Here is a 25,618-nt window from a genome sequence, read left to right as displayed (position 1 = left end):
GCAATGATCAGTAACCAGCGGAACGGGCTCCTTATTATGTGACCGCTTTGAGAGCCAACCACAGTGGTCATGTGATCGTGAAGTCCTTCCCACCCTCCGGACATTAAAGGGGTTGTAAAGGTTTGTGTTTTTTCACCTTAATGTATCCTATGCATTAAGGTGAAAAAACACCTGGCAGTCACCGGCCCCCCCAGCCCCCCCCCATTTTACTTACCTGAACTCCTTTATTCAGTCGTCGTGGACGCGCTGTCTCTCTCTCCACGAGCTCCCGGCTCTTGATTGGATAGATTGATAGCAGTGCAGCCATTGGCTCCCGCTGCTGTAAATCAAATCCAATGATGCGGGCTCCGGGGAGTGGGGCTGAGTCATACATTTGGCGGCTATGGACGCCAAATGCTGGATTCTGGAGCGTGCCCGCAAGGTAACCCCCTCGGGGAAGCACCTCTCCGAGGGGGTTATCAGATGTGGAGAGGAGCCGCGAGAGCCTCCGGGGGACCCCAGAAGACGAGGTTCAGGGCCACTCTGTGCAAAACGAGCTGCACAGTGGAGGTAAGTATGATATGTTTGGTATTTAAAAAAAAAAAAAATACCCTTAGCCCCGGTTCACACTGGGACGACTTGTCAGACGACCTAGTCGCGTGACAAGTAGCGTCCCATTCTGTGCAATGGAACCATTCTAATCGGAGCGACGCAAGTCGCTCCGACATAGAAAAAGGTTCCTGGACAACTTTCGGGGCGACTTGCATTGACTTCTATACAGAAGTCGTCTTGCAAGTCGCCGCTGAGTCGTGTCCTGGGTCGCCTGAGGCAGTCGCGCTGTAAGTCGTGCTGCCTCAGTGTGCACTGACCCTAACAATCACTTTAAGACCTACTTAAAGGGATGCTGGAGTTTGGGGAAAAACAGTTAGTCTGTCTTGTATTTGCCTCCTGAAGTCTTCTGTTCAGCAGAACACACACACTAGGAGGAGAAGGGGCAACCAATCCGTTTCTATTGCTTTGCAAAGTGCTGTCAATCCAACACAGGGAATATCCTGAGACAAGAAAAGAGTAATAATCTCATCATGTGTTTCTATTCAATAACTGTCCAATCACAGACTGGGACAGAGTCTGCAGAGGGGTCCCAGGGAGTGCAGGACCTGGCTGTGCTGTCTGTTGTGGGTGCCTGAAACACAAGATTGGTACAACAAAATCACAAATCGTTTGGCAGGTAAAACAGTACCTGTATATCAGTGTTAATCAAACTTGTTTGTCCTGCGACGCACCAAAAATATCAAAAAATTTTCACGGCACACCTGAAAAGATTTAACAATTTTTGTGGTGAAGAACGTATTTATTTTTACATATATATATTTAATTTTAAATTTAATGTGAAGGATGTGCCTGCTTTCGAGAGCAACTCAGACTGAATTGTCGAGGCTCCAAAGTCGACAAACGGAACAAACAAATGGAACGGTCTCTATTATTATAATATAATTAGAACTAATTAGTTCTCACCGAGATCTCACACTACGAAGTCTTGCGTTACGAAAGGAACCAATGAATGAAAGACTAACAGAGATTGCCTTTTTATATATGTTACTTTTTTAACTTTTGCGACATTGATTTACCATTTCATTTTTCAATATGTTCAAGGTTTCAAAACGCTAGCAATTTTAAATATTTTTCAAAACTCCCACGACACACAAATGCAAAAGAATTACTGCTATGTATGAATTTGAACTGTTTGTTTAGCTTTGTTTGCATTGTATTCGCCTTTATGCAGCTTTAAAGGAGTTGTAAAGTCAGAAGGTTTTTTCATCTTAAAGCGGAGTTCCAATAATAAAAAAATTAAAGTCAACAGCTACAAATACTACAGCTGCTGACTTTTAGTTATCGGACACTTACCTGTCCCAGGGTCCAGAGATGCGGGGGAACGAAGCCCCACACGTCTCCCCCTCCTCTCTGCGGCATCGGCATTGTCACTATGGGCACGCACTGCACATGCGCGAGCCGCGCTGCACGCTGTGACTGGCCGGGCAATCATCTGGGACCTGTGACGTGTCCCAGATGATTGCCGAGAGGGAGGGGGGAGAGGTGATCTTCCTTCCGGTGCAGCGGTGCCCCGGGAGGAAGTGTCAGCTGAAACCCTCTAAAAAGAGGGTTTCCGCTCCCCCCTCCAAAAAAATGACATGCCAAATTTGGCATGTCAGGGGGTCACCTTCCCTTAAAGCGGAAGTTCCATTTTTGGGTAAAACTCTGCTTTAATGTATTCTATGCAACCACTTGCCGACCGGCTCCTGTACATATATGTCGGCAATTTAAAGATAGATATCTCGGTAACGGCAGCAGCTGCTGCTACAACCGAGGTATTCATCTTTAGAGCCGGCAGTCCTGTTTACGATAATGGTGATCTCTGCAGCGGATTCGCCGCGAGATCACTGTTATCGGTGGCGGGAGAGGGGCCACCCCCCCGCCGCTCTCCCGCACCCTCTGCCGCTTACCGGAGCCGTCAGCAGCGGCGGAGGCGATCGGGACCTGTCCGTGGCTGGGTATGGAGACGAGCGAGGGGAAGATGGCCTCTTCCCGTCTCCACACTATAGCAGGGCAGAAGAGACGTCAAAACGTCACTTCCGCCCATACGTCTTAAAGGCACATTTTTCTGTTGTCGTTTTTTCAAATTACAATTTTTTTTTTTTTTTTTTGCATCTAAGTCCAAATATGAGATCTGAGGACTTTGACCCCAGATCTCATATTTAAGAGGTCCTATGTTTACATTCCTTGTAATAGGAATAAAAGTGACCCATTTTTAAAAAAAAAAAAAACAGTGAAAAATAAATAAAATCAAGTAAAATAAATAAAAAAAAAAAAAAAAAAAAAGCGCCCCGTCCCGACGAGCTCACGTGCAGAAAAGAAAGCATACGTGAGTAGTGCACGCATATGAAAACGGTGGTCAAACCACACATGTGAGGTATCGCCGCGATCAGTAGAGCGAGAGCAATAATTCTAGCCCTAGACCTCCTGTGTAACTCAAAACATGCAACCTGTAGAATTTTTTAAACGTCGCCTTTGGAGATTTTTAAGGGTAAAAGTTTGACGCCATTCCACGAGCGGGCGCAATTTTAAAGCGTGACATGTTGGGTATCAATTTACTCGGCGTAACATTTCACAATATAAAAAAAAATTGGGCTAACTTTACTGTTGTCTTTTTTTTTTTGTATTAAAAAAAGTGAATTTTTTCCAAAAAAAGTGCGCTTGTAAGACCGCTGCACAAATACGGTGTGACAAAAAGTATTGCAATGACCGCCAATTTATTCTCTAGGGTGTTAGGAAAAAAAATGTATAATGTTTTGGGGTTCTAAGTAATTTTCTAGCAAAAAAATTGTTTTTAACTTGTAAACACCGAGTCTGAAAAAGAGGCCTGGTCTTTAAGTGGTTAAGATAAAAAGCCTTCTGTATGCAGCAGCCCCCCTAATGCTTACCTGAGCCCCCATCTCTGTCCAGCGATGTCCATGAGTGTCTCGGCCATCTGAGACTCTCCCTCCTGATTGGCTGAGCCACAGCTGCTGTCAAGCAAAGTTAATCAGCCAATCAGGAGAGACCGGGGACGAGGGCGGGCCGCAGCTCCGTGTCTGAATGGGCTCGGCTCGGGTGCCCCCATAGCAAGTTGCTTGCTGTGGGGGCACTTAACAGGAAGGAGGGGCCAGGAGCACAGAAGAGGGACCCGAGAAGAGGAGGAACCGGGCTGCTCTGTGCAAAACCACTACAAAGGGCAAGTAAGTATAACATGTTTGTAATTTTTATTGAAAAAAAACAAAACAAAACTTTACTTAAAGTGATTGCTTTAAGGATAAGTACAGCCAAACCTTTTTAGGCTATACTTCTCTTGGGGATTACAGGAAGCCTGTCGGCTTCCAGGCTCTGGATCGATCCCCACTTTACAGTTGGGGTACACCCAGATGCCTGGACCAGCAGCTGGCTCAGGCTCTCAGCAAGCAGCTGGTAGACTGCACAGCCCGGTGTTCCAGTAAGCGCTGGACGGGCAGAGCAGAGAGCCAGTGACTGACAGTGGCCTTTGATCGCTCAGTTCTCAGTCATAGAAGCTGTGGGGACAGATGCAGTATCGGATTGATGCTGCATCCACCAAGGTGCGTATATATGTTTATTTTTTTTAAAAACCCAAATACTTCTTTTTTAACTAATTAGAAAAAAAGCATCTAGCCTGCTAAGATATTCATGTGACCAAATCTAAAGATTTGAATGTGTTCTTTGCGCTCATTGTTCCAGGCTATCTTGTACATAGATGGTGCACAAGTACCTTCCATCCTAACGGAAATCACATAGTTCATGGCCAGCAATTGTTTTGGAAGAAGGACTTTAGTAGCAATGTTTACTGGCTTATTACCTCAACACAAAAAGGTGTCCTGGACCTGGCACGAAAGTTTCTCACCCTGAAGGAAACTTTTGACGTTTGTAGGAAGGCGCGTTGGCTGCATACACCCTTTACTAAACAAACGTGTGATTTAATTAGCTCTTTGCTGAGTAATACACTTTGACAATGGATCCCTAAGGGGACTCTGTTTGACAAATGCTGCTGGGCAGAGCAAGTAGGAAGACTAGAGAGGCTGAGCCTGAGGAAACCAGGTTTTTTAGAGGCGTGGGAGAGACAGGCTCAGATCACTCTGCCTCAGCTGGATGTGTTCTTGTCTCTTGCAGACCAGCTAACTGCCTGCGATCCTGGAGGTACTTTAGAGCAGAGGATGAGGGAGAACGAGAAGTACCATGCCACAACAGACTCAGAGAAAGGCATACACATTATCAACATCAAGGCTATTGAAGACATCGGCTACATCCAACCTGACACACTGGTAAGTCGCTAACTTTATGTAACATATGTTACTGTATTGTATATCATAATATCAGAGCTGAGCGCAGCATTTTCTCCAGCTGCTTAATCGCTCCTTAAGGATTTCGTTCTGTAATAGCTTTAACCCTTTTAGGGCCATATGCTTGTTTATGCGTTTCTCCGGGGAAACTAGGGCTAATGCTAAAAGTTTTCATTTTAAAGGCAATTCGTCACCAAGGAAAGAGCATTTCTATAAAGCAACACGTCAAGTCTACTAATGTCTGGGTTGTTAGAATGTAATGGTAAATCTATGCCAGGCGCCTGCATTTTGAATAATGACCCGGTGCCCAGGCTCCCGTTTCTTTTAGTGCATTCCACTGTTGAATAAAAGGTCCCCAAAAGAGCTGAACTACCACAGCCGATTATATTGCAATGGCAGCAGATCATGCTAGGACCTGTAGTTCCACCATACGAGGAAAGCAGTGTTGTCCATCTCTGGTCCTGGCTTATTATTATTATTATTATTTAAGGTACTTATATAGCGCCGTCAATTTACGCAGTGCTTTACATATGTGCAGAAGTGCACAAATTTGTTTTTTCCATTTTGAGCGCTAGGATCAGAGTCCCCCATTACCTCTGATTATTTGTTTAGCGCTTTCCATATACATTGTACATTCACATCGGTCCCTACCCTCATGGAGCTTACAATCTAAAGGTCCCTAACACACATTCATATACTAGGGCCAATTTAGACAGAAGCCAATTAACCTACCAGCATGTCTTTGGAGTGTGGAAGGAAACCAGATTACCTGGAGGAAACCCACGCAGGTACAGGGAGAACATGCAAACTCCAGGCAGATAGTGTCGTATTAAAGCCCATCTCTAACTTTCTCAAAAATGTACGTACATACCTTGGCTACATTCACTAACACTGTCTTAACCTGTCCTCCTGAAACTATCCCAAGCAGTAAATCACAGCCCTGATAAAGGGAGTGTCTATTTGGCCCCTGAAACGTGTTGGATTTTTTCCTGCTATGAATCAATTGTATTATCAAAACCATTGGACTCTTGAATGTTGGTTTGGCACTCTCATTGGATTATATATACAGTATCTCACAAAAGTGAATACACCCCTCACATTTTTGTAAATATTTTATTATATCTTTACATGTGACAACACTGAAGAAATGACACTTCGCTACAATGTAAAGTAGTGAGTGTACAGCTTGTATAACAGTGTAAATTTGCTGTTCCCTCAAAATAACTCAACACACAGCCATTAATGTCTAAATCACTGGCAACAAAAGTGAGTACCCCCCAAGTGATAATGTCCAAATTGGGCCCAAAGTGTCAATATTTTGTGTGGCCACCATTATTTTCCAGCACTGCCTCAACCCTCTTGGGCATGGAGTTCACCAGAGCTTCACAGGTTACCACTGGTGTCCTCTTCCACTCCTCCACAAGGACATCATGGAGCTGGTGGATGTTAGAGACCTTTTGCTCCTCCACCTTCCATTTGAGGATGCCACACAGATGCTCAATAGGGTTTTGGTCTGCAGACATGCTTGTCCAGTCCATCACTTTTACCCTCAGCTTCTTTAGCAAGGCAGTGGTCATCTTGGAGGTGTGTTTAGGGTCGTTATCATGTTGGAATACTGTCCTGTGGCCCCGTCTGCTTCAGTATGTCACAGCACATGTTGGCATTCATGGTTCCCTCAATGAACTGTAGCTTCCCGGCAGCACTCATGCAGACCCAGATCATGACACTCCCACCACCATGCTTGACTGTAGACAAGACACAGCCATGCAGATGCAGACGAATTTGATGCAGTGTGCAGCGTATGGTCTGAGCACTGACAGGCTGACCTCATACGTCTATTTCCCAAAGACAACCTCTGGATATGAGGCTGAGCATGTGCACTCAACTTCTTTAGTCGACCATGGCGAGGCCTGCTTTGATTGGAACTTGTCCTGTTAAACCGCTGTATGGTCTTGGCCACCATGCTGCAGCTCAGTTTCAGGGTCTTGGCAATCTTCTTATAGCCTAGGCCATCTTTATGTAGAGCAACATTTTTTTTTTTTTTGATTCTCAGAGAGTTCTTTGCCATAAGGTGCCATGTTGCATTTCCTGTCACCAGTATGAGAGAGTGAGAGCGATAACACCAAATTTAACACACCTGCTCCCCATTCACAGACCTTGTAACACTAACGAGTCACATGACATCGGGGGGGGAAAGTGGCTAATTGGGCCCAATTTGGACATTTTCACTTAGGGGTGTACTCACTTTTGTTGCCAGCGGTTTAGACATTAATGGCTGTGTGTTGAGTTATTTTGAGGGGACAGCAAATTCACACTGTTATACAAGCTGTACACTCACTACTTTACATTGTAGCAAAGTGTCATTTCTTCAGTGTTGTCACATGAAAAGATATAATAAAATATTTACAAAAATGTGAGGGGTGTACTCACCTTTGTGAGATCCTGTACATACCTTGGCTGCATTCACTAACACTGTCTTAACCTGCCCTCCTGAAACTATTCCAAGCAGTAAATCACAGCCCTGATAAAGGGAGAGTCTATTTGGCTCCTGAAACATGTTGGATTTTTTCTGCTATGATTTAATAATTGTATTATTAAAAACCTTGGACTCTTGAATGTTGATTTGGCACTCTCATTGGATTATATGGATTTGGATTATCAACTCTGGGTTCTTGTCCTGATTCTAAGAAGTGTCCCGTTAGCCAAACTGGAGCCAGTGTACCTAGTGCCTAGTGCCATTTTCCATGATTCTTAGAATATCGTTCACTAGTTAATAGAAAAAAATTGTCAGGTGCAGTAAATGAAACTAACCTTTTAATTTCTGCATTGTCTGCAAAAATGTTTGAGGTGTTTGTCATAGATAAAAGGAAATGTAAAGGGAGATATACACACCCAATTACCATGTAACCTTGTATGCAGAATGCAGAGTTGTCTGTGAGAACAGTAGCTAGATCTCTGTTTACAGTGCCATGGTAATATGGAAAATGGTAGTACATATATTTGGGTACAAAGGAAACCTACGAAGTCATGGAGGAAGACAGGTAGTAAATCATATATACAATGTGGCTTGTTAACTGCCCTTCAATATAATGTCAGATTTGTAAAAATCAAAAAAGGACAAACTTTATTCCCTTCCATGTTTTGTAGAACTGATAATGAAAAGGTTAAAAAAAACACTTTGTATTTGATTATCCCAAGTGCCTTTTCTATGAAGAATGTCCCTCTCTCCTACAAATACATTGTCTCGTACCAGTGGAATAAAATAATCTGATTATCACTTGGCCATCATGTATGAACCAGTTGTTTCTCACTTCCAAAAGTTTAGTGTTAACCAGGCAAGTGTTTCTTCTGAGCACCCTCTACAAGCTACTAAACATTCAAGACGCTGTTTGCATTATCATAGTTTTAACATATTTATATTTACTGTTCATACAATTTACATACAGTGAGGGAAAAAAAAGTATTTGATCCCTTGCTGATTTTGTAAGTTTGCCCACTGACAAAGAAATGATCAGTCTATAATTGTAATGGTATGTTTATTTTAACAGTGAGAGACAGAATAACAAAAAATCAAAAAAATCCAGAAAAACAAAATTCAAAAAAGTTATCAATTGATTTGCATTTTAATGAGTTAAATATTTGACCCCTTCGCAAAACATGACTTCTCCTCCACTCCTTTGTTGCCTTGGCTGTGTGTTTTGGGTCATTGTCATGCTGGAATACCCATCCACAACCCATTTTCAAAGCCCTGGCTGAGGGAAGGAGGTTCTCCCCAAGATTTGACGGTACATGTCCCCGTCCATCATCCCTTTGACCCTTTGATGCGGTGAAGTTGTCCTGTCCCCTTAGCAGAAAAAGACCCCCAAAGCATAATGTTTCCGCCTCCATGTTTGACGGTGGGGATGGTGTTCTTGGGGTCATAGGCAGCATTCCTCCTCCTCCAAACACGGCGAGTTGAGTTGATGCCAAAGAGCTTTTGGTTTCCTCTGACCACAACACTTTCACCCAGTTCTCCTCTGAATCATTCAGATGTTCATTAGCAAACTTCAGACGGGCCTGTGCTTTTTTGAGCAGGGGGACCTTGCCAGCAGGATTTCAGTCCTTCATGGCGTAGTGTATTACCAATTGTTTTCTTGGTGACTATGGTCCCAGCTGCCTTAAGATCATTGACAAGATTCTCCCGTGTAGTTCTGGGCTGAATCCTCACCGTTCTCATGATCATTGAAACTCCACGAGGTGAGATCTTGCATGGAGCCCCAGACAGAGGGAGATTGACAGTTATTTTGTGTTTCTTCCATTTACGAATAATCGCACCAACTGTCATCACCCTCTCACCAAGCTGCTTGGCAATGGTCTTGCAGCCCATTCCAGCCTTGTGCAGGTCTACAATCTTGTCCCTGACATCCTTGGACAGCTCTTTGGTCTTGGCCATGGTGGAGAGATTGGAATCTGATTAATTGCTTCTGTGGACAGGTGTCTTTTATACAGGTAACAAACTGAGATTAGGAGCACTGCCTTTAAAAGAGTGCTCCTAATCTCAGCTCGTTACCTGTATAGAAGACACTTGGGAGCCAGAAATCTTGCTGATTGATAGGGGATCAAATACTCATTTCACTCATTAAAATGCAAATCAATTTATAACTTTTTTGAAATGCATTTTTCTGGATATGTTTGTTGTTATTCTGTCTCTCACTGTTAAAATAAACCTACCATTAAAATTAAAGACTGATCATTTCTTTGTCAGTGGGCAAACCAGCGAGGGATCAAATACTTTTTTCCCCTCACTGTATATGCTTGTGTTTAAAGACAGTCGGTGACTATGACTTAAATGTCAGTGAATGGGCACTCTCGGTCGCATCATTTTACATGGATTCTGCAGGTGCTTTTGTAAACACAGAGATTCAGCATCTGCCGAGACCTTTTCTCCTGTGTCAATATGTACATATGTATTTCATATCCTACAATTGTTGAAGAATAATACTACTAAAGCCAAACCAACCTTCCACCTAGGTACAAAATGTGTCTCTCTAAATGTACAGCCCTCGGGATGAGATCAGCACTTTCACATAGGGGTCAGTCTGCTGTCACAGAAATGTTTACATTTTTGGAAAGCTTAAGAGTGTACGTAAGCCCAAAATCTATTTTTCAGTTTGTTTGGCATTGTATCTCAATATACAAATTTTTTTAAGAAACCTTTTTTTGTGACTCTTTCTGACCCGGAGATCCTACCAGTAAGGGTGCTACTTGTTGCAGGCTGATAACTCTAAACCTCTGCCTTGCAATGAGTAGCAGCTTTGTCAGCTTGCTGTGTGTGTTCCTTCAGTTGCACTTTGGGTTACCTATTATGGCCACGCACGTCTCATGCAGTCCTGATAAGCAGCTCAATGGCCAATTAACCGCTTAAGGCCCTGGAAGATTTTACCCCCTTCCTGACCAGAGCACTTTTTTGCAATTTGGCACTGCGTTGCTTTAACAGACAATTGCGCGGTCGTACGACGTTACACCAAAACAAAACTGATGTCCTTTTTTTTCCCCACAAATAGAACTTTCTTTTGGTGGTATTTGATCACCTCTGCGGTTTTTATTTTTTGCCCTATAAACAAAAAAAAGAGCGACAATTTTGAAAAAAAAGCAATATTTTTTTACTTTTTGCTATAATAAATACCCCCCAAAAATATATAAAAAAACACATTTTTTTCCTCAGTTTAGGCCGATATGTATGCTACATATTTTTGGTAAAAAAATTCCAATAAGCGTATATTCATTGGTTTGCGCAAAAGTTATAGCGTCTACAAAATAGGGGATAGTTTTATGGCATTTTTATTATTCAATTTTTTTTACATTAGTAATGGCGGCGATCTGCGATTTTTATCATGACTGCAACATTATGGCGGACACATCGGACACTTTTGACACTATTTTGGGATCATTGTCATTTATTCAGCGATCAGTGCTGTAAAAATCCACTGATTACTGTGTACATGACACTGGCAGGGAAGGGGTTAAACACTAGGGGGCGATCAAGGGGTTAAGTGTGTCCTAGGGAGGTGTTCTAACTGTGGGGGGGGGTGGGCTACCACTGACATGACAGCCATCACTGCTCCTGATGACAGGGAGCAGTAGATCTCTGTCATGTCACTATGTAGACTTGTTTACATAGGCATCTCCCCATTCTGCGGCTCCGTGACACGATCGCGGGACACCGGCGGACATCGACTCTACGGGACCCGCGGGCAAGGTCACGCTGTATGCCGTGGGCGCGTGTGCGCCCACTAGCCCTGACAATTAAAGGAGATGTACAGGTACGCCCATTTACCCACCGCTGCCATTGTGCCGACGTATATCAGCGTGCAGCGATCGGCAAGTGGTTAAAGGAGTGCGCACAGCAGGCTGACAACACTGTTGCTAATTGCTAGGCCATGGCTTAATATTTTTAGCCTGCAACAAAAAGGGCTGAATCTCCAAGTAAAAAACTCTGCAAAATAGAGAAAAAATGGCTGCACATCGAAGAAAGTCCAATTTGCCGTTTATTGAATAACCAAAGTGACATAAACGGACACCAGTTTACAGTCTTGTAGACGCGTTTCACAGAAGTACAATTGTGCTTTATCATTCTTCAATATGCAGTCATTTCTTCTCTATTTTACATATCCACGGGGGCGGGTCGGGGCTAGCACTTGATCAAAGTCCTTATCAGGCACAGCATATTTACCTGGAGCGGTGATTTCTTCATTCCTAAAAAAACTCAGCAATTCAGTCACAAAGTCTTTGCTTTAAGCACAACTCCAGGCAAATAAAAAATTATTACTTGCAGTAGAACTGTGTCCACACTGCAAGGGTTAATTGCTCATTTATGTCTAGGGAGACAATAAAAGGAAATTTGCTTACCCGATCCTCAACTATTTCCTGCAGCTACACTGGTCCCCATAGTGTCTGAACCCATAGCTCCCAACTGTCCCTGATTTAGAGGGACTGTCCCTGATTTAGAGGGACTGTCCCTGATTTGGAGTGATGTCCCTCTGTCCCTCTGTCCCTCATTCCTCCTCCTGATCTATATAGATGTACATAAAATGCACTTTTTATCTATCAAAAAGTGTTTCCCAGAGCTAAACCTTTCATCTGATTTCTAAATTGCTGCATTTGTAAATTCCAAAAGCCAATATAAAGGAATAGAAGTGGTAAAAAAAAGCACTTGTGGGTTTAACCAATCTTGTTATTTTTGTACAATTCCCCTTTAAGTAGGCATGGCAAGGGGTGTGTCCTATGCCTGCATACTTTTGCTGATAGGTGTCCCTCATTCCCATCTCAAAAAGTTGGGAGGTATGTCTGTACCCCCATGCTCCACTGGTCTAGAGTCCTGACATCATCAAGCCCAAAGCAGGGTCCATAGCCCTGCAATGGACAAGAGGATGCCGAGGGACTGTCCACCACCGGATTGTAGGGGAGCGCCGCCTGCCAGGGTGGCAGAGTATTAGGTAAGTAAAACTGTTTGTCTTAATCCCTAGAGAAATTTACCTATTAACCCTTGCACTGTGGGTAATATTTTTTTATTTAGAGTTGGGCTTTAAGAAAATTGTGTTACATTTAGGCAAAATGCCAGACATACAGAAAGGTAGATTTTGGATTTATTATATAATGAGTATTAAACCTGGCATTTACCAAATATGCACCTCAGTTGAATCTTCCTGGTGCATGTGTTTTATATGACAGCAATTACCTACCGGTGAATGTTTGGTGAAAGTCATATTAGCTGTTTTTAAAATTTTCTCTTGCATGGTCAAAAAAAAAAAAAAAAAAACGATTCAAATTCAGTACATCTCTACAATGCACGCACAATTCTTGGTGGTTTGTCTCTTTAAATATACTGCAAGTACAGAAAAACACCTGTTGACTCTGCTAGAAATCCAGCAAGCTCATAACTACCTGTTGTAAAAGGACAACCCTGCTTTGCTTCAATGAATCCCACACAGTGTAATCAATCCTATCTGAGTTCCCTGCTGGACTGCAGAACACCTCCCCTTATGTTATGGAGATGATGAGAATGTGAGGTCCCACATTGTAACTGTAAAACCCAGTATTGACAGGATGCAGCAGATTTGCCATATATCCTGATATACAGGTTCCCCTTTTAGCCAGTGCAGAGTGTAGTCTTCACTTACAATAAAAGTCCCTAGACAGACTCTGCGTAAATTGAACATTCTGCTGCCAAGTGGATAGATTTTTTTCTAGGTGACCCACATTTATAGTGTGATGAAAAAAAAAAATACGGTGATATCAAATAAAATTTTTTATAATAAAGACAGTAATATACAGTGCGAAAATATGCAGTTATTTAAGACACCCCCCTTAAAATATAACATTTGTGGTATTTTCACATAGAAGTGTGCGTTCACTTTATTATCATAAAATATGTTTCTACTTTTAGAAATATTTTGAAGTTTGTGGTGATAAGTGTTCTGAGATGGTAATCATCTATATACCGTACATCGCCAGATATTCATTTGTGTTGAAACTGATTTGGGCATTGTCTTTAAAGCAGAGCTCCACCCAAAAGGGGCAACTCATATTGAGTAGAGTTAAAACCGGTTTGTCATGTGGGGGAAAACTGGGATGTCAGAGGTGGATGTCCATCAAACAGACCACCAGGGTCCGCTACCGCGTGGAGGAGGCCGGACCTCCTTAACCACTTGCCGACCTCTGCACGCCGATATACGTTGGCACAATGCAGCAGTGGGCAAATGGGCGTACCTGTACGTCCCCTTTAATTGGCGGGACTAGCGGGTGCGCACCCGCTGCGTACAGTGTGACCGTGCCCGCGGGAGCTTGTCATGGAGCCGCAGAACGGGGAGATGCCTATGTAACCGAGGCATTTCCCCATTCTGCCTTGTGACATGACAGGGATCACTGCTCCCTGTCATCGGGAGCCGTGATCGCTGTCATGTGAGTGGAAGCCCATCCCCCCCACAGTTAGAATCACTTCCTAGGACTTACTTAACTGCTTGATCGCCCCCTAGTGTTTAACCCCTTCCCTGCCAGTGTCATTTACACAGTAATCAGTGCATTTTTATAGCACTGATCGCTGTATTAATGCCAATGGTCCCAAAACAATGTCAAAAGTGTCCAATGTGTCCGCCATAATGTCGCAGTCATGATAAAAATCGCAGATCACCACCATTACTAATAAAAAAATGTAATAATAAAAATGCCATAAAACAATCCCCTATTTTGTAGACGCTATAACTTTTGCACAAACCAATCAATACTGTATACAATTTTTTTTTACCAACAATATGTAGAAGAATACATATCGGCCTAAACTGAGGAAGAAATGTGTTTATTTTTATATATTTTTGGGAGATATTTATTATAACAAAAAGTAAAAAATATTGCTTTTTTTTTTCAAAATTGTCGCTCTTTTTTTGTTTTTTTGTTTATAGCGCAAAAAATTAAAATTGCAGAGGTGATCAAATACCACCAAAAGAAAGGTCTATTTGTGGGAAAAAAAGGACGTCAATTTTGTTTGGGTGCAACGTCGCATGACCGCGCAATTGTCAGTTAAATCGTTGCAGTGCCGAATCGCAAAAAGTGCTCTGGTCAGGAAGGGGGTAAAATCTTCCGGGGCTGAAGCGGTTAATGTGGGTTGCCCCTTGTCATTTTAATTGATGAATAAACCTTTTATGTTGTCTGCACTTAGAGGGGCTTTTCTTCTCTTTTCTGCCTGTTTACATAGAGCCTGCTTCTTCTCCTGCGATAAGCTTGCCCTAGTGCTTGGACACCTATCCTTAGGACCTCCTTATAGCCAGTGATTCTCAAACTGTGTGTCGCATGAGATTTGCAGGTGTGCCGTGGGAGTTTTGAAAAAAAATTTTAAATTGCTAGTGTTTTGAAACCTTGAACATATCGAAAAATTGAATGGTAAATCAATGTAGCAAAAGGTAAAAAAGTAACATATATAAAAGCTAAATCTCTGTCAGTCTGTTATTCATTGGTTTCTTTCGTAACATATAGCCTTTTACACACGGTCAGATTATTGGACGAATTTTTTTTTTTTTTTTTAGTTTTTTGTTGGTTGCTAGTCTCAAATCGAAAGTCAAGAGGGTTCTCACCATCAGAAAATTTTCTGACGACAGAATTCAACGTCAGAAGTGACGTAATGTGTTGATTGTTTTGTATGTGTTCTTTCATTTCTAAGCATGCCTAGTCTTGCTCTTCAGATTTTTTTTTTTTGTCAAAAAACCGTACTAATGAAAAGAAAAATCGGACGTTGTGGTCACATCAGACAAAAATTTTCAAGCCTACACATCCAGTTTTTGTATGCCGAAAATTCGTAATCGGCTGTCAAAAGCAGCATACCAACGGTCAGAAAATCAGCATATCGCCCATCAGACGAAATTAATCTTCAGATTTTCTGACCGTGTGTACAGGCCTTAAGACTTGTGTGAAATCTCAGGAGAACTTGATCGCTCCAATTATATTATAATAATAGAGACCGTTCCATTCCAACTGTAATGCTTATAAATAAAGTTTGTTCATTGTTTAGCGATTGAGAAATACTTAATCAAGTCTGGAACTCTGAAAGAGAAATTGTTAAATGAAAAGCAAGGAAGCAAGCGAAAGTACAAAGAAGGTTACAAACGCTTCAATCTGATTTGCTCTAGAAAAAGCAGGCACATCCTTCACATTAAATCTAAAATGAAATATAGATGTAAAAATAAATAAGTTCTTCACCACAAAAATTGTTAAATATTTTCAGGTGTGCTGTGAAAATATTTAGATCTTTTTGATGCACCACAAGACAAAACAATTGGAGAAACACTGTTATAGACTGGTGGAACACATTACCATGTCCTATTGATTTTTATGGACGTTTGATTATTAGCGATTGCTAATAATAAGCATGGTCTAAGTCACTGTGTGGTGCCTATTCCTTCTGCTCTATTCAGTGTGGATGTCACACCACTTCCTAAAATTAAGCTCCTAATATCATAATATTCCTTTCCCCTTCATGCCCTTTCCCCCAACTATCAAGATTATCAACTATCAACTTCCTTTAAGATCATTAATACAAATATCCCCCCCGACCCCCCCCCCCCTCAGGCCAGGGTGCTCGGAGTAATCCTGGAGCCTGAACTGTCCTTTCAGCCCCAAATCTAATCAATGTCCAATTCTTGCAGTATTCACATTCTTAACATTTCCAAAATAAGCCCCTTCTTAACCAACAAAGTCACCAAGCTACTCATTCACTCCCTTGTAATCTCTTATACTGACTATTGCAAGTCCCTCTCCTCAGGCTATCCAACCTTCACTATCATGAATGGTGCTGTCAGACCCATCTACCTTACCAACCGCTCAGTGTCCTACTATGTCTACTTTAGAAGATTCTTGAAAACACATCTCTTTAGAGAAGCTAATTTGTAGATTGTAAGCCATCATGATTAGGGCTTTCCAACCCTTCTGTCTTGAATTTTATTTTTTAACTTGAATTCTACTTGTACCTTTATATTGTACAGTAAAACCTTGGTTTGAGAGTAACTTGGTTTGAGAGCGTTTTGCAAGACAAGCAAAATATTTTAATAAATTTTGACTTGATATACAAACGATGTCTTGATATACAAGTAGCGTCATGTCACAACTGGGTATAAAAGAGAAGAGAGGCGCCTCTAAGGTACAACATTTATTAACATATTGCTACACTTATGCCGCGTACACACGACCAGACTTTCCGGCAGAAAAGGTCCGACGGAATCATTCCGTCGGATATTACGATCGTGTGTGGGCTTCATCTGACTTTTTTCTTCAAAAATTCCAACGGACCTAGAAATAGAACATGTTTCAAATCTGTCCGACAGAATCAATTTCTATCAGGAAAACCATTCGTCTGTATGCTGGTCCAACGGACCAAATACGATGCAAGGGCAGCTATTGGCTACTGGCTATTGAACTTCCTTTTCTAGTCCCGTCGTACGTCATCACGCTCAAAACGAATGGACTTTGGTCCGTTCGTGTGTGGGCAAGTCCGTTCAGTCGGAACTCCGTCGGGAAGACCGTCGGACCTTTTCTGCCGGAAAGTCCGGTCGTGTGTATTTTGCTTCTAATCCCCTTGTGGAGGCTTCCATTTGTGGATGAACATTTTATGGTTACACACCCTGGTCACATTGCTGTATTCTTTTTATAAGGTCTATAAACTGAAGGACCTATGAATAAATGGTTGTGGAACGAATCATCTGAGTTTCCATTATTTCTTATGGGGAAATTTGCTTTGATATACAAGTGCTTTGGATTACAAGCATGTTTCTGGCACGAATTATGCTTCGCAATCCAAGGTTTTACTGTATAATGCTTTACAAATTGCTGGTGCTATATAAATCGCATATTATAATAATAATAGTAATAATAATAATAATGCATCAGCTTTCTTACCCATATACCTATATCAATGTCATATACTGTATATATATATATATATATATATATATATATATACACACACACACTATATTGTCAAAAGTATTGGAACGCCTGCCTTTACATGCTCATGAACTTTATTGGCATCCTATTCTTAGTCCGTAGGGTTCAATATTGAGTTGACCCACACTTTGCCGCTATAACAGCTTCAACTCTTCTGGGAAGGCTGCTCACAAGGTTTAGGAGTGTGTCTATGGGAATGTTTGACCATTCTTCCAGAAGCGCATTTGTGAGGTCAGGCTCTGATGTTGACGAGAAGGTCCTGTTAGACAGGGCTCCGTAAAGTTGGTCCTAGATGACTCAAAAACTAAACAAAAATGATTGGTCGTTTGTTTTTTCACAACATTAGTGTACCAGCTACAACACATGATTTTTGTGCCGCAATTGAAAGTGCCTGATCTGAACATGCTGGATTTTGTTTAGAAAAACAAAACATACATTGTATGTGCCGCTTTAGTTTTTCAATCGATTGAACGTTTTCAACTCGTCTAAGGCCGGCCTTAAAGGATAAATTCAAATTTTCTGAAAAAATAATAAATGCACATTTTTTTGCAGGTAAAAAAAATGTGCATTTATTATCTTTTGTAGCAGAAGCCTACAAAAGACCTACATTGCACCGGCGATATAGTAGGTCGCTGATGCCATGCAGGTCCCCTGCAGACCTGTCAGTGTACATGCTTCCTCGTACCTCGTATGCTAGCCGATACATGCTGACAGGAAGAATGAATTAATTACCAAAGAGCTCACAGTGCCGTGTTAGAAAACTATAAGCTGTGGCAGATAAAACAACTCCTTTCATCTGTATATTTTACAGTTTGCCTGGAGTTCACCTTTAAATGCTTGTTGTACTGAAAACAAACATATTGTGAAATGCTGGGGTTAAAGCATTTTCAATATTTTCATGTTTCCTTCCACTGTCTTTGTAGGCACAAAAGATCTTTAACCACCTCAATACCGGACACTTACACCCCCTTCCTGCCCAGGCCAATTTTCAGCTTTCAGCGCTGTCACACTTTGAATGACAATTGCGCGGTCATGCAACACTGCACCCAAATTTATTTTTTATAATTTTCTTCCCAAAAATAGAGCTTTCTTTTGGTGGTATTATATCACCGCTGTTTTTTTTAAAATTTTTTTGCTAACAAAATGAAAAAGGCAAAAAATTTTTTAAAAAAATAAGGTTTTCTTTAGTTTCTATCAGTAAATTTTGTAAATAAGTCATTTTTCTCCTTCACTGATGTGTGCTGATGAGACGGCACTTGTGGGCACTGATAGGCGTCACTGACTAGGAGGCACCAATAGGTGGCACTGATATGCAGCACTGATGAGCACTGATAGGCGGCACTGATGGGCAGACACTGATGGGCACTGAAAGGCACCACTGATTGGCATCACTGACGGGCACAGATTGGCCTCACTGATGGGCACAAACTGGTGTCACTGATGTCGGCTGGTGTTTTTTTTGGTATGTCAGTGAGGCCACCCATCATATTGAAGGATTAATTGTGCACGTCTTTCACACCTTTGCATTAAATAGCATAATCAGTAGACGATGTGCACAACAAAAAAAAATGTGTTTTTTTTCGTTCTGTTTCTTTACGTTTCCATTGATTCGTAACGATTCGTAATTTCATAAGATGTGAGTTTTCATATTCGGACTCATTTGTATTTTCGGAACAGATATATTTTTGTTGATACGAAATGATTCGTAATTCCGTTAGTCTAATGATTCGTAATTTCGTAAGACGCGAGGTTTCTTTTTCGTAATTCCGTCTAATTTTCTTTAATTCGAAATTCATAATTTTGTTAGATAATAATTTTCGTTTATTCGGTACACTACTCGTAATTTAGTAATTGTTGCTTTTGTGAGATTGCCTTTTTCGTTGATTCGTACTTTCGTAGGAAATAAAGAATAATAATCCTATGCTTGCTTTTCTAATAAGTCCTGTACTTACTCCAGTCCACTCCCTCAGTCACCAGACCGGACTCCGTCACCTCCTCAACTGAATCTAAAGAGATTCAGGAATGCCGTGTGACTCAGACACAAAAGGGATAAGCTGATTGGCTAAAGATATTAAGTAAGATACATCACTCACTAATACACTGTCCATTCGAAAGAACGATTCGAGAACACGAACAAACAAAATCACGAACACACTAATGAAAATACGAACATACAAAATCACAAACAGACAAAGGATTGAAAATACGAAATGTAAATCATTTGTTATAGATGTCATTTTCTTTCTTTTACTGTTTCGGAGTTTCTTATCTTGGTAAGTATGTATTTTCACGTGTGCTTATTCGTAATTTTGTAATCTTGGTTCTTTCAGCTATTTGGGTGTTCGAATTGATCCGAATGTACATATACTAAAGCACACACACACACACGCGGGCGGACTTTTCGACCGGACTGGTCCGACAGACTTCCGACTGACTTTTTAACGAGCGGACTTGCCTACACACGATCACACCAAAGTCCGATTCGTACGTGATGACGTACACCGGACTAAAATAAGGAAGTTGATAGCCAGTAGCCAATAGCTGCCCTAGCGTGGGTTTTTGTCCGTCGGACTAGCATACAGACGAACGGATTTCTGCTTCTGGCGGAGTTACGACGTAAAGATTTGAAGCATGTTCCAAATCTAAAGTCCGTCAGATTTGCGACTGGAAAAGTCCAATGAAGCCCACACACGATTGGATTGTCCGCTGGACTCGGTCCGTCGGACCAGTCCGCTCGAAAGGTCCGACCGTGTGTACGTTGTATCACAAATTCTTCCGAAAATCTATTCGTTACGAACTGAATCGCACATGTCTAATAATCAGTGTAATACAGAAGTAGTCCACATGATGACAAAAAAAAAAAGGTTACTGTCACCAGATACAAGGTATGCAATTACAGAATTACATCTGTTTCTTTTCATACTGTCGGTGTGCCGGGAAACATTTCTTGGCCTAATGATCAGTGCCCCGATTACCTATACGGTTCCTGTGAGGAGATGCCACTGATCGGCTCTCCTCTCCTCACACTCTGTCAGTGTGAGAAGAGGAGAGCCGATAAATTGTCATCTCCTTGTTTACATGTGATCAGCTGTGAATGGACACAGCTGATCTCATGGGTAGAGAGCAGCGCCCGCGGCTCTTCACCCAGATCAGGGTTGCGGCGTGTCCCAGGGACACAGCACGTCTGCAGCGAGACTGAGCCATGTCCTATAACCTTGGCCCAGGACAAGAGAGCACCCCACCCACCGTCATTTGTCTATACGGCGGGCGGGAGGCGGTTCAACAACAAAAATGTAATAGCTCATCAGTTCATAAATGTGGCTTCATTAATTTTTCTTTTTCAAGCATTTTTCCTTTTTTTTTTTCACCTGGTGATTTGGCCAGAAACACACGTCCTGTCTTAGGGTGTCTCCACTCTGGATGGAGGAGCAAAACAGACACCTTTGGACAGCAGCATTGTCAGACTTTGGAAAGGGTAGTGTTATGCCGCGTACACATGACCGTTTTGCCGGCGGACTAAACTCCGAAGGTTTCTCCGACGGAACTCCGACGGAATTCCATTCAAGCGGTCTTGCCTACACACGGTCAAACCAAAGTCCGACCGTCCAGAACGAGGTGATGTACAACACGTACGACGGGACTTGTTTTCCTGATAGGAATTGGTTCCGTCGGAAATATTTAGAACATGTTCTATTTCTAGGTCCGTCAGAATTTTCGAAAAAGAAGGTCCGATGAGGCCTACACACAATCGGAATAGACGATGAAAAGACTCCGTCGTACTTTTTCTATCGGACATTCCGCTTGTGTGTACACAGCATTAGATGCAGTAGCAGATTCAGATGGACTTAAAGGGGTTGTAAAGGTTCGTGTTTTTTCACCTTAATGTGTCCTATGCATTAAGGTGAAAAAACACCTGTCAGTGACCGGCCCCCCAGCTCCCCCGTTTTACTTACCTGAACCCTCGAACTTGTCCCACAGGGATGCGCTGTCTCTCTGCCCGGGGTTCTCAGCTGTTGATTGGATAGATTGATAGCAGCGCAGCCATTGGCTCCCACTGCTGTCAATCAAATACAATGACGCAAGCGCCAGGGGGCGGGGCCGAGTCCTGCATTCGGCGTCTATGGACGCCGAATGCAGGACTCATGAGCGTGCCCACAGGGTAACCCCCCCCCAGGAGAGCTCTTCTCCCAGGGGGTTATCTGATGTGGGGAGGGGTCGTGAGAGCCGCCAAGGGACCCCAGAAGAGCAGGATCGGGGCCACTCTGTGCAAAACTAGCTGCACAGTGGAGGCAAGTATGATATGTTTGTTATTTTTATTTTATTTTTAAACCTGAACCTTTAATGTCACTTTAACTAACAGATTAAAGCCAAAACTCCAGCTAGGCAATGCAAACAGCAGATTTTTTTTTTTTTTTTGGGATAAAGTTTTTACAAGTAATAAAAAAAACAAAAAAAACATTTTAGTTGACTTTTGTAAGCCTCCCTGTCAGTGTTACATGGTTTGTCTAAAAAAAAAAAAAAGTCTAAAAAAAAAAAAACGAATGCAGCCACCACATGTCAGTATTGGTAAGCTGTAATATATTACTTTTATGCTTTTGTGTTTAATACCACTGTCATTTCGTAACAATAAAAATCGCTAGTAAAGGTTTTTGCTTGTACACCATGTAAACAGACATGCTTGATTAGTAGACCACACTTTGCATAGTAGAAGTAGTGTGTTGCTAGCATCTATTTTTAAACCAAACCTGTCACATACCTGAGACATTCAAATTAAAGTTTGCCTTCCGTCAAAACAGCACATCAAAACAATAAATACATCCAGCGATATGGGCTCTGGGCAGATGAGGTTACATGCAAATATTAAAGTGGTTGTTAATCCTTACATATACATAGTGCAGTGACTGGCCTCACATGATTCACAGAGATAAAGCAAATCCTCCTACAAACGTTGTACCTGTTTATCTGCAGCCATCTCTCCTCTACATCTGTTCATAGTACACAGTTTATGCAGCATTTCGTAGCTCCAGAAGGCAGGGGGGTGAGGATCTGATGTCATACACTGCACAGCACTAAGTGTGAATGTCACACATGTCCCTGTTTCAGTCAGCGGGGGTTGAGGGGGAAAAGGGAAAGCATTCCGTCAATGGCTGGTTAAGCCTGGAGTGGTGACATCACCGATAGGCTTCAATGACCCATCCCATTGGAGTGGTGATGTCACCAATCGGTTTCAATGACCCATCCCATTGGAGTGGTGACGTCACCCATAGGCTTCAATGACCAATCCCATTGGAGTGGTGACAACATCCATAGGCTTTAATGACCCATCCCATTGGAGTGGTGATGTCACCGATCGGTTTCAATGACCCATCCCATTGGAGTGGTGACGTCACTCATAGGCTTCAATGACCCATCCCATTGGAGTGGTGACAACATCCATAGGCTTTAATGACCCATCCCATTGGAGTGGTGACCTCACCCATAGGCTTCAATGACCCATCCCATTGGAGTGGTGACGTCACCCATAGGCTTCAATGACCCATCCCATTGGAGTGGTAACGTCACCCATAGGCTTCAATGACCCATTCCATTGGAGTGGTGACGTCACCCATAGGCTTCAATGACCCATCCCATTGGAGTGGTGACGTCACCCATAGGCTTCAATGACCAATCCCATTGGAGTGGTGACAACATCCATAGGCTTTAATGACCCATCCCATTGGAGTGGTGATGTCACCGATCGGTTTCAATGACCCATCCCATTGGAGTGGTGACGTCACTCATAGGCTTCAATGACCCATCCCATTGGAGTGGTGACAACATCCATAGGCTTTAATGACCCATCCCATTGGAGTGGTGACGTCACCATAGGCTTCAATGACCCATCCCATTGGAGTGGTAACGTCACCCATAGGCTTCAATGACCCATTCCATTGGAGTGGTGACGTCACCCATAGGCTTCAATGACCCATCCCATTTCGGCGCTCCCTCCTCTCCCCAGCAGTGGCGCTGGCTGTTACAGGGGACCAGGATCATGTGGCCAGCCAGAGCAGGCTTAAAATAGGTAAGAATATATATCTTTCTTACACAGGTTAGAAATCGTGGGTGTTAGGAGGGGCGAGTGGGCATTTTAAAGAGAAGCTAGGGATAAGTTAGAAAATTCCACTTTAATTCCTCTTGTGAAAGATAAACTCAGCCCCAACCCCCACCTCCCTATATGTCAGTGAGGCCACCCATTATATTGAGGGATCAATTGTGAAGTTCTTTCACAGATTTGCATTAAATAGCATAATCAGTGTAATACAGAAGTAGTCAACATGATAACAAAAAAAAGGTTACTGTCAGCAGATACAAGGTATGCAATTACAGATTTACATCTGTTTCTTTTGATACTGTGAGTGTCCCGGGAAACATTCTTGGTTTTTTTAAAACCGATTTCTTCACCTGGAAATGTAAAGTTACTTCTGCGATGTACCACAACAACTACTGAGACTTTTTGTGTTCAGTACAAGGGAGAAAATGAAATAACTTAGGGCTCTTTCACACGGGGCGGATCAGTGATGATCCGCCCCGTGAACACCCGCTTGCTCAGCAGGGATCGATCCGCCGATCCCCGCTGAGCAGGAAAATGACAGGTCCGTCGCTGCACACTGTGCAGCGACGGACCTGTCAGAGTGGCGCTCTCCCCTATGGGGGATCAGATGATGACGGACTGTAGAGTCCGTCGTCACCCGATCCGATCCAAAAACAAATGGAAAAGTAGGGTTTTCCTCCGTTACACTTTTCGGATCGGAGCAGGTCGGATGTCAGCGGACATGTCACCGCTGACATCCGACGCTCCATAGGGATACATGTATGTCCGTTTTTCATCCGAAAACGGAAGGATGAAAAACGGACATATGGATCCCCCGTGTGAAAGAGCCCTTATTGTTCTGGACTAAAACTGTCCCTATACCTGCAAATCGGAACACCCATCATGGTGTTGGGCCACCTACATGACACCTACTTCCAAACGTATGTAGGCATAGGACACCCCCCCCGACGCACCCCCTTAAAGGAGAATTAACCAAAAAAAAGGTTAATTAAATGCACAAGGACTTTTTCCTACCACTACTATTCCTTTATATTGGCTTTTAAAATTTACAAATGCAGCAATTTAGAAATTGGATGAAAGGTTTAGCACTGGGAAACACTTTTTGAAAGATAAAAAGTGCATTTTATATACAACTATATAGATCAGACCAAAATGAGGGACAAATGAGATGGAATGAGGGACAGAGGGACATTGCTCCAAATCAGGGACAGTCCCTCGAAATCAGGGACAGTTGGAAGCTATGCATCTATCAGCAGGGGAGATTTGGCCACACCCATAAGTGCATGAAATAGCCTTTCAAAGAAGTGCATGTAAGGCCCCTCTAAATATTATCCAGTTCAGGAAACTAGGCCATGAGATTGGATGTTGTCTTTATGGAGACATACCTTCAAATTCCCCCTCCCTCTTAATTAATGCAAGGCATATATACAGAAAGCATACTATATCATTACTATTAATAAATGCACAAACCTTTGGGTTAAGATATACAGAAGGGCTATCATGAGGACATCTGAACTTCAAGGGGGTCAATTACAAGATATCCAGATATAGACATGATTAAGAATGGGAGGTCATTCAGTAGGGGAACCACCTCTAGTTAATCAGAACGCCCAGCTACCATGCAGTTGGCTCTGTTAAGTTCAAAAGGAAAACAATGCAGCACTTAAACTGTGAAGAAATGTTAAACTGTGAAATATAATATTGTGTGTCAACAATACTAAAAAAATGTATGTAATAAAATCCACCACGTGAGTTACAATAAGTCTTAAAAGGGCCTGGCATCAAATGTCAACGGAACAACATTTCTGGGACATCTTTAGGGCAAATAACAGCAATGAAGACCTGTTGAGAAGGAATGTGGAAAGAGGAAATCTTGTGAAGAGACCGCCACCAATTGCATGAAGGCTTACCAGAGATAGTGGACTTACCTCCTAAGTCAACCAAGCTTGTAGTGATAAACACTATGAGGGTTATTTACGAAAGGCAAATCCACTTTGCACTACAAGTGCAAAGTGTACTTGAATGTGCACTGAAAGTTCACTTGGAAGTGCAGTCGCTGTAAATCTAAGGGGTAGATCTGAAATGAGGGGAAGCTCTGCTGATTTTATCATCCAATCATATACAAGCTAAAATGTTGTTTTTTATTTTCCTTGCATGTCCCCCTCGGATCCACAGCGACTGCACTACCAAGTGCACT

At 42.3% G+C, this 25,618-nt stretch overlaps 1 protein-coding gene across 5 annotated transcripts in view; it reads left to right on the top strand.

Annotated features, from left to right (window-relative positions):
• The window catches only part of ANO1 (anoctamin 1), a 292,511-nt gene that overhangs the window by 95,668 nt on the left and 171,225 nt on the right, over positions 1–25,618 (top strand). For 4 of the 5 annotated variants that reach the window (XM_073604245.1, XM_073604241.1, XM_073604242.1 and 1 more), the window contains exon 2: positions 4,693–4,844. The exons of the other annotated variant lie outside the window; for it this stretch is intronic. In XM_073604245.1, the coding sequence (XP_073460346.1) occupies positions 4,737–4,844 (108 nt within the window). In that variant the 5' untranslated portion in view covers positions 4,693–4,736. The remainder of the gene's footprint in view (positions 1–4,692; positions 4,845–25,618) is intronic. 5 annotated transcript variants of the gene reach the window in all.

This window comes from Aquarana catesbeiana, linkage group LG11, assembly GCF_042186555.1.
Source record: "Aquarana catesbeiana isolate 2022-GZ linkage group LG11, ASM4218655v1, whole genome shotgun sequence".
In the NCBI taxonomy this organism is placed as follows: domain Eukaryota; kingdom Metazoa; phylum Chordata; class Amphibia; order Anura; family Ranidae; genus Aquarana; species Aquarana catesbeiana.
This window is presented reverse-complemented; position numbering and strand designations above follow the sequence as displayed.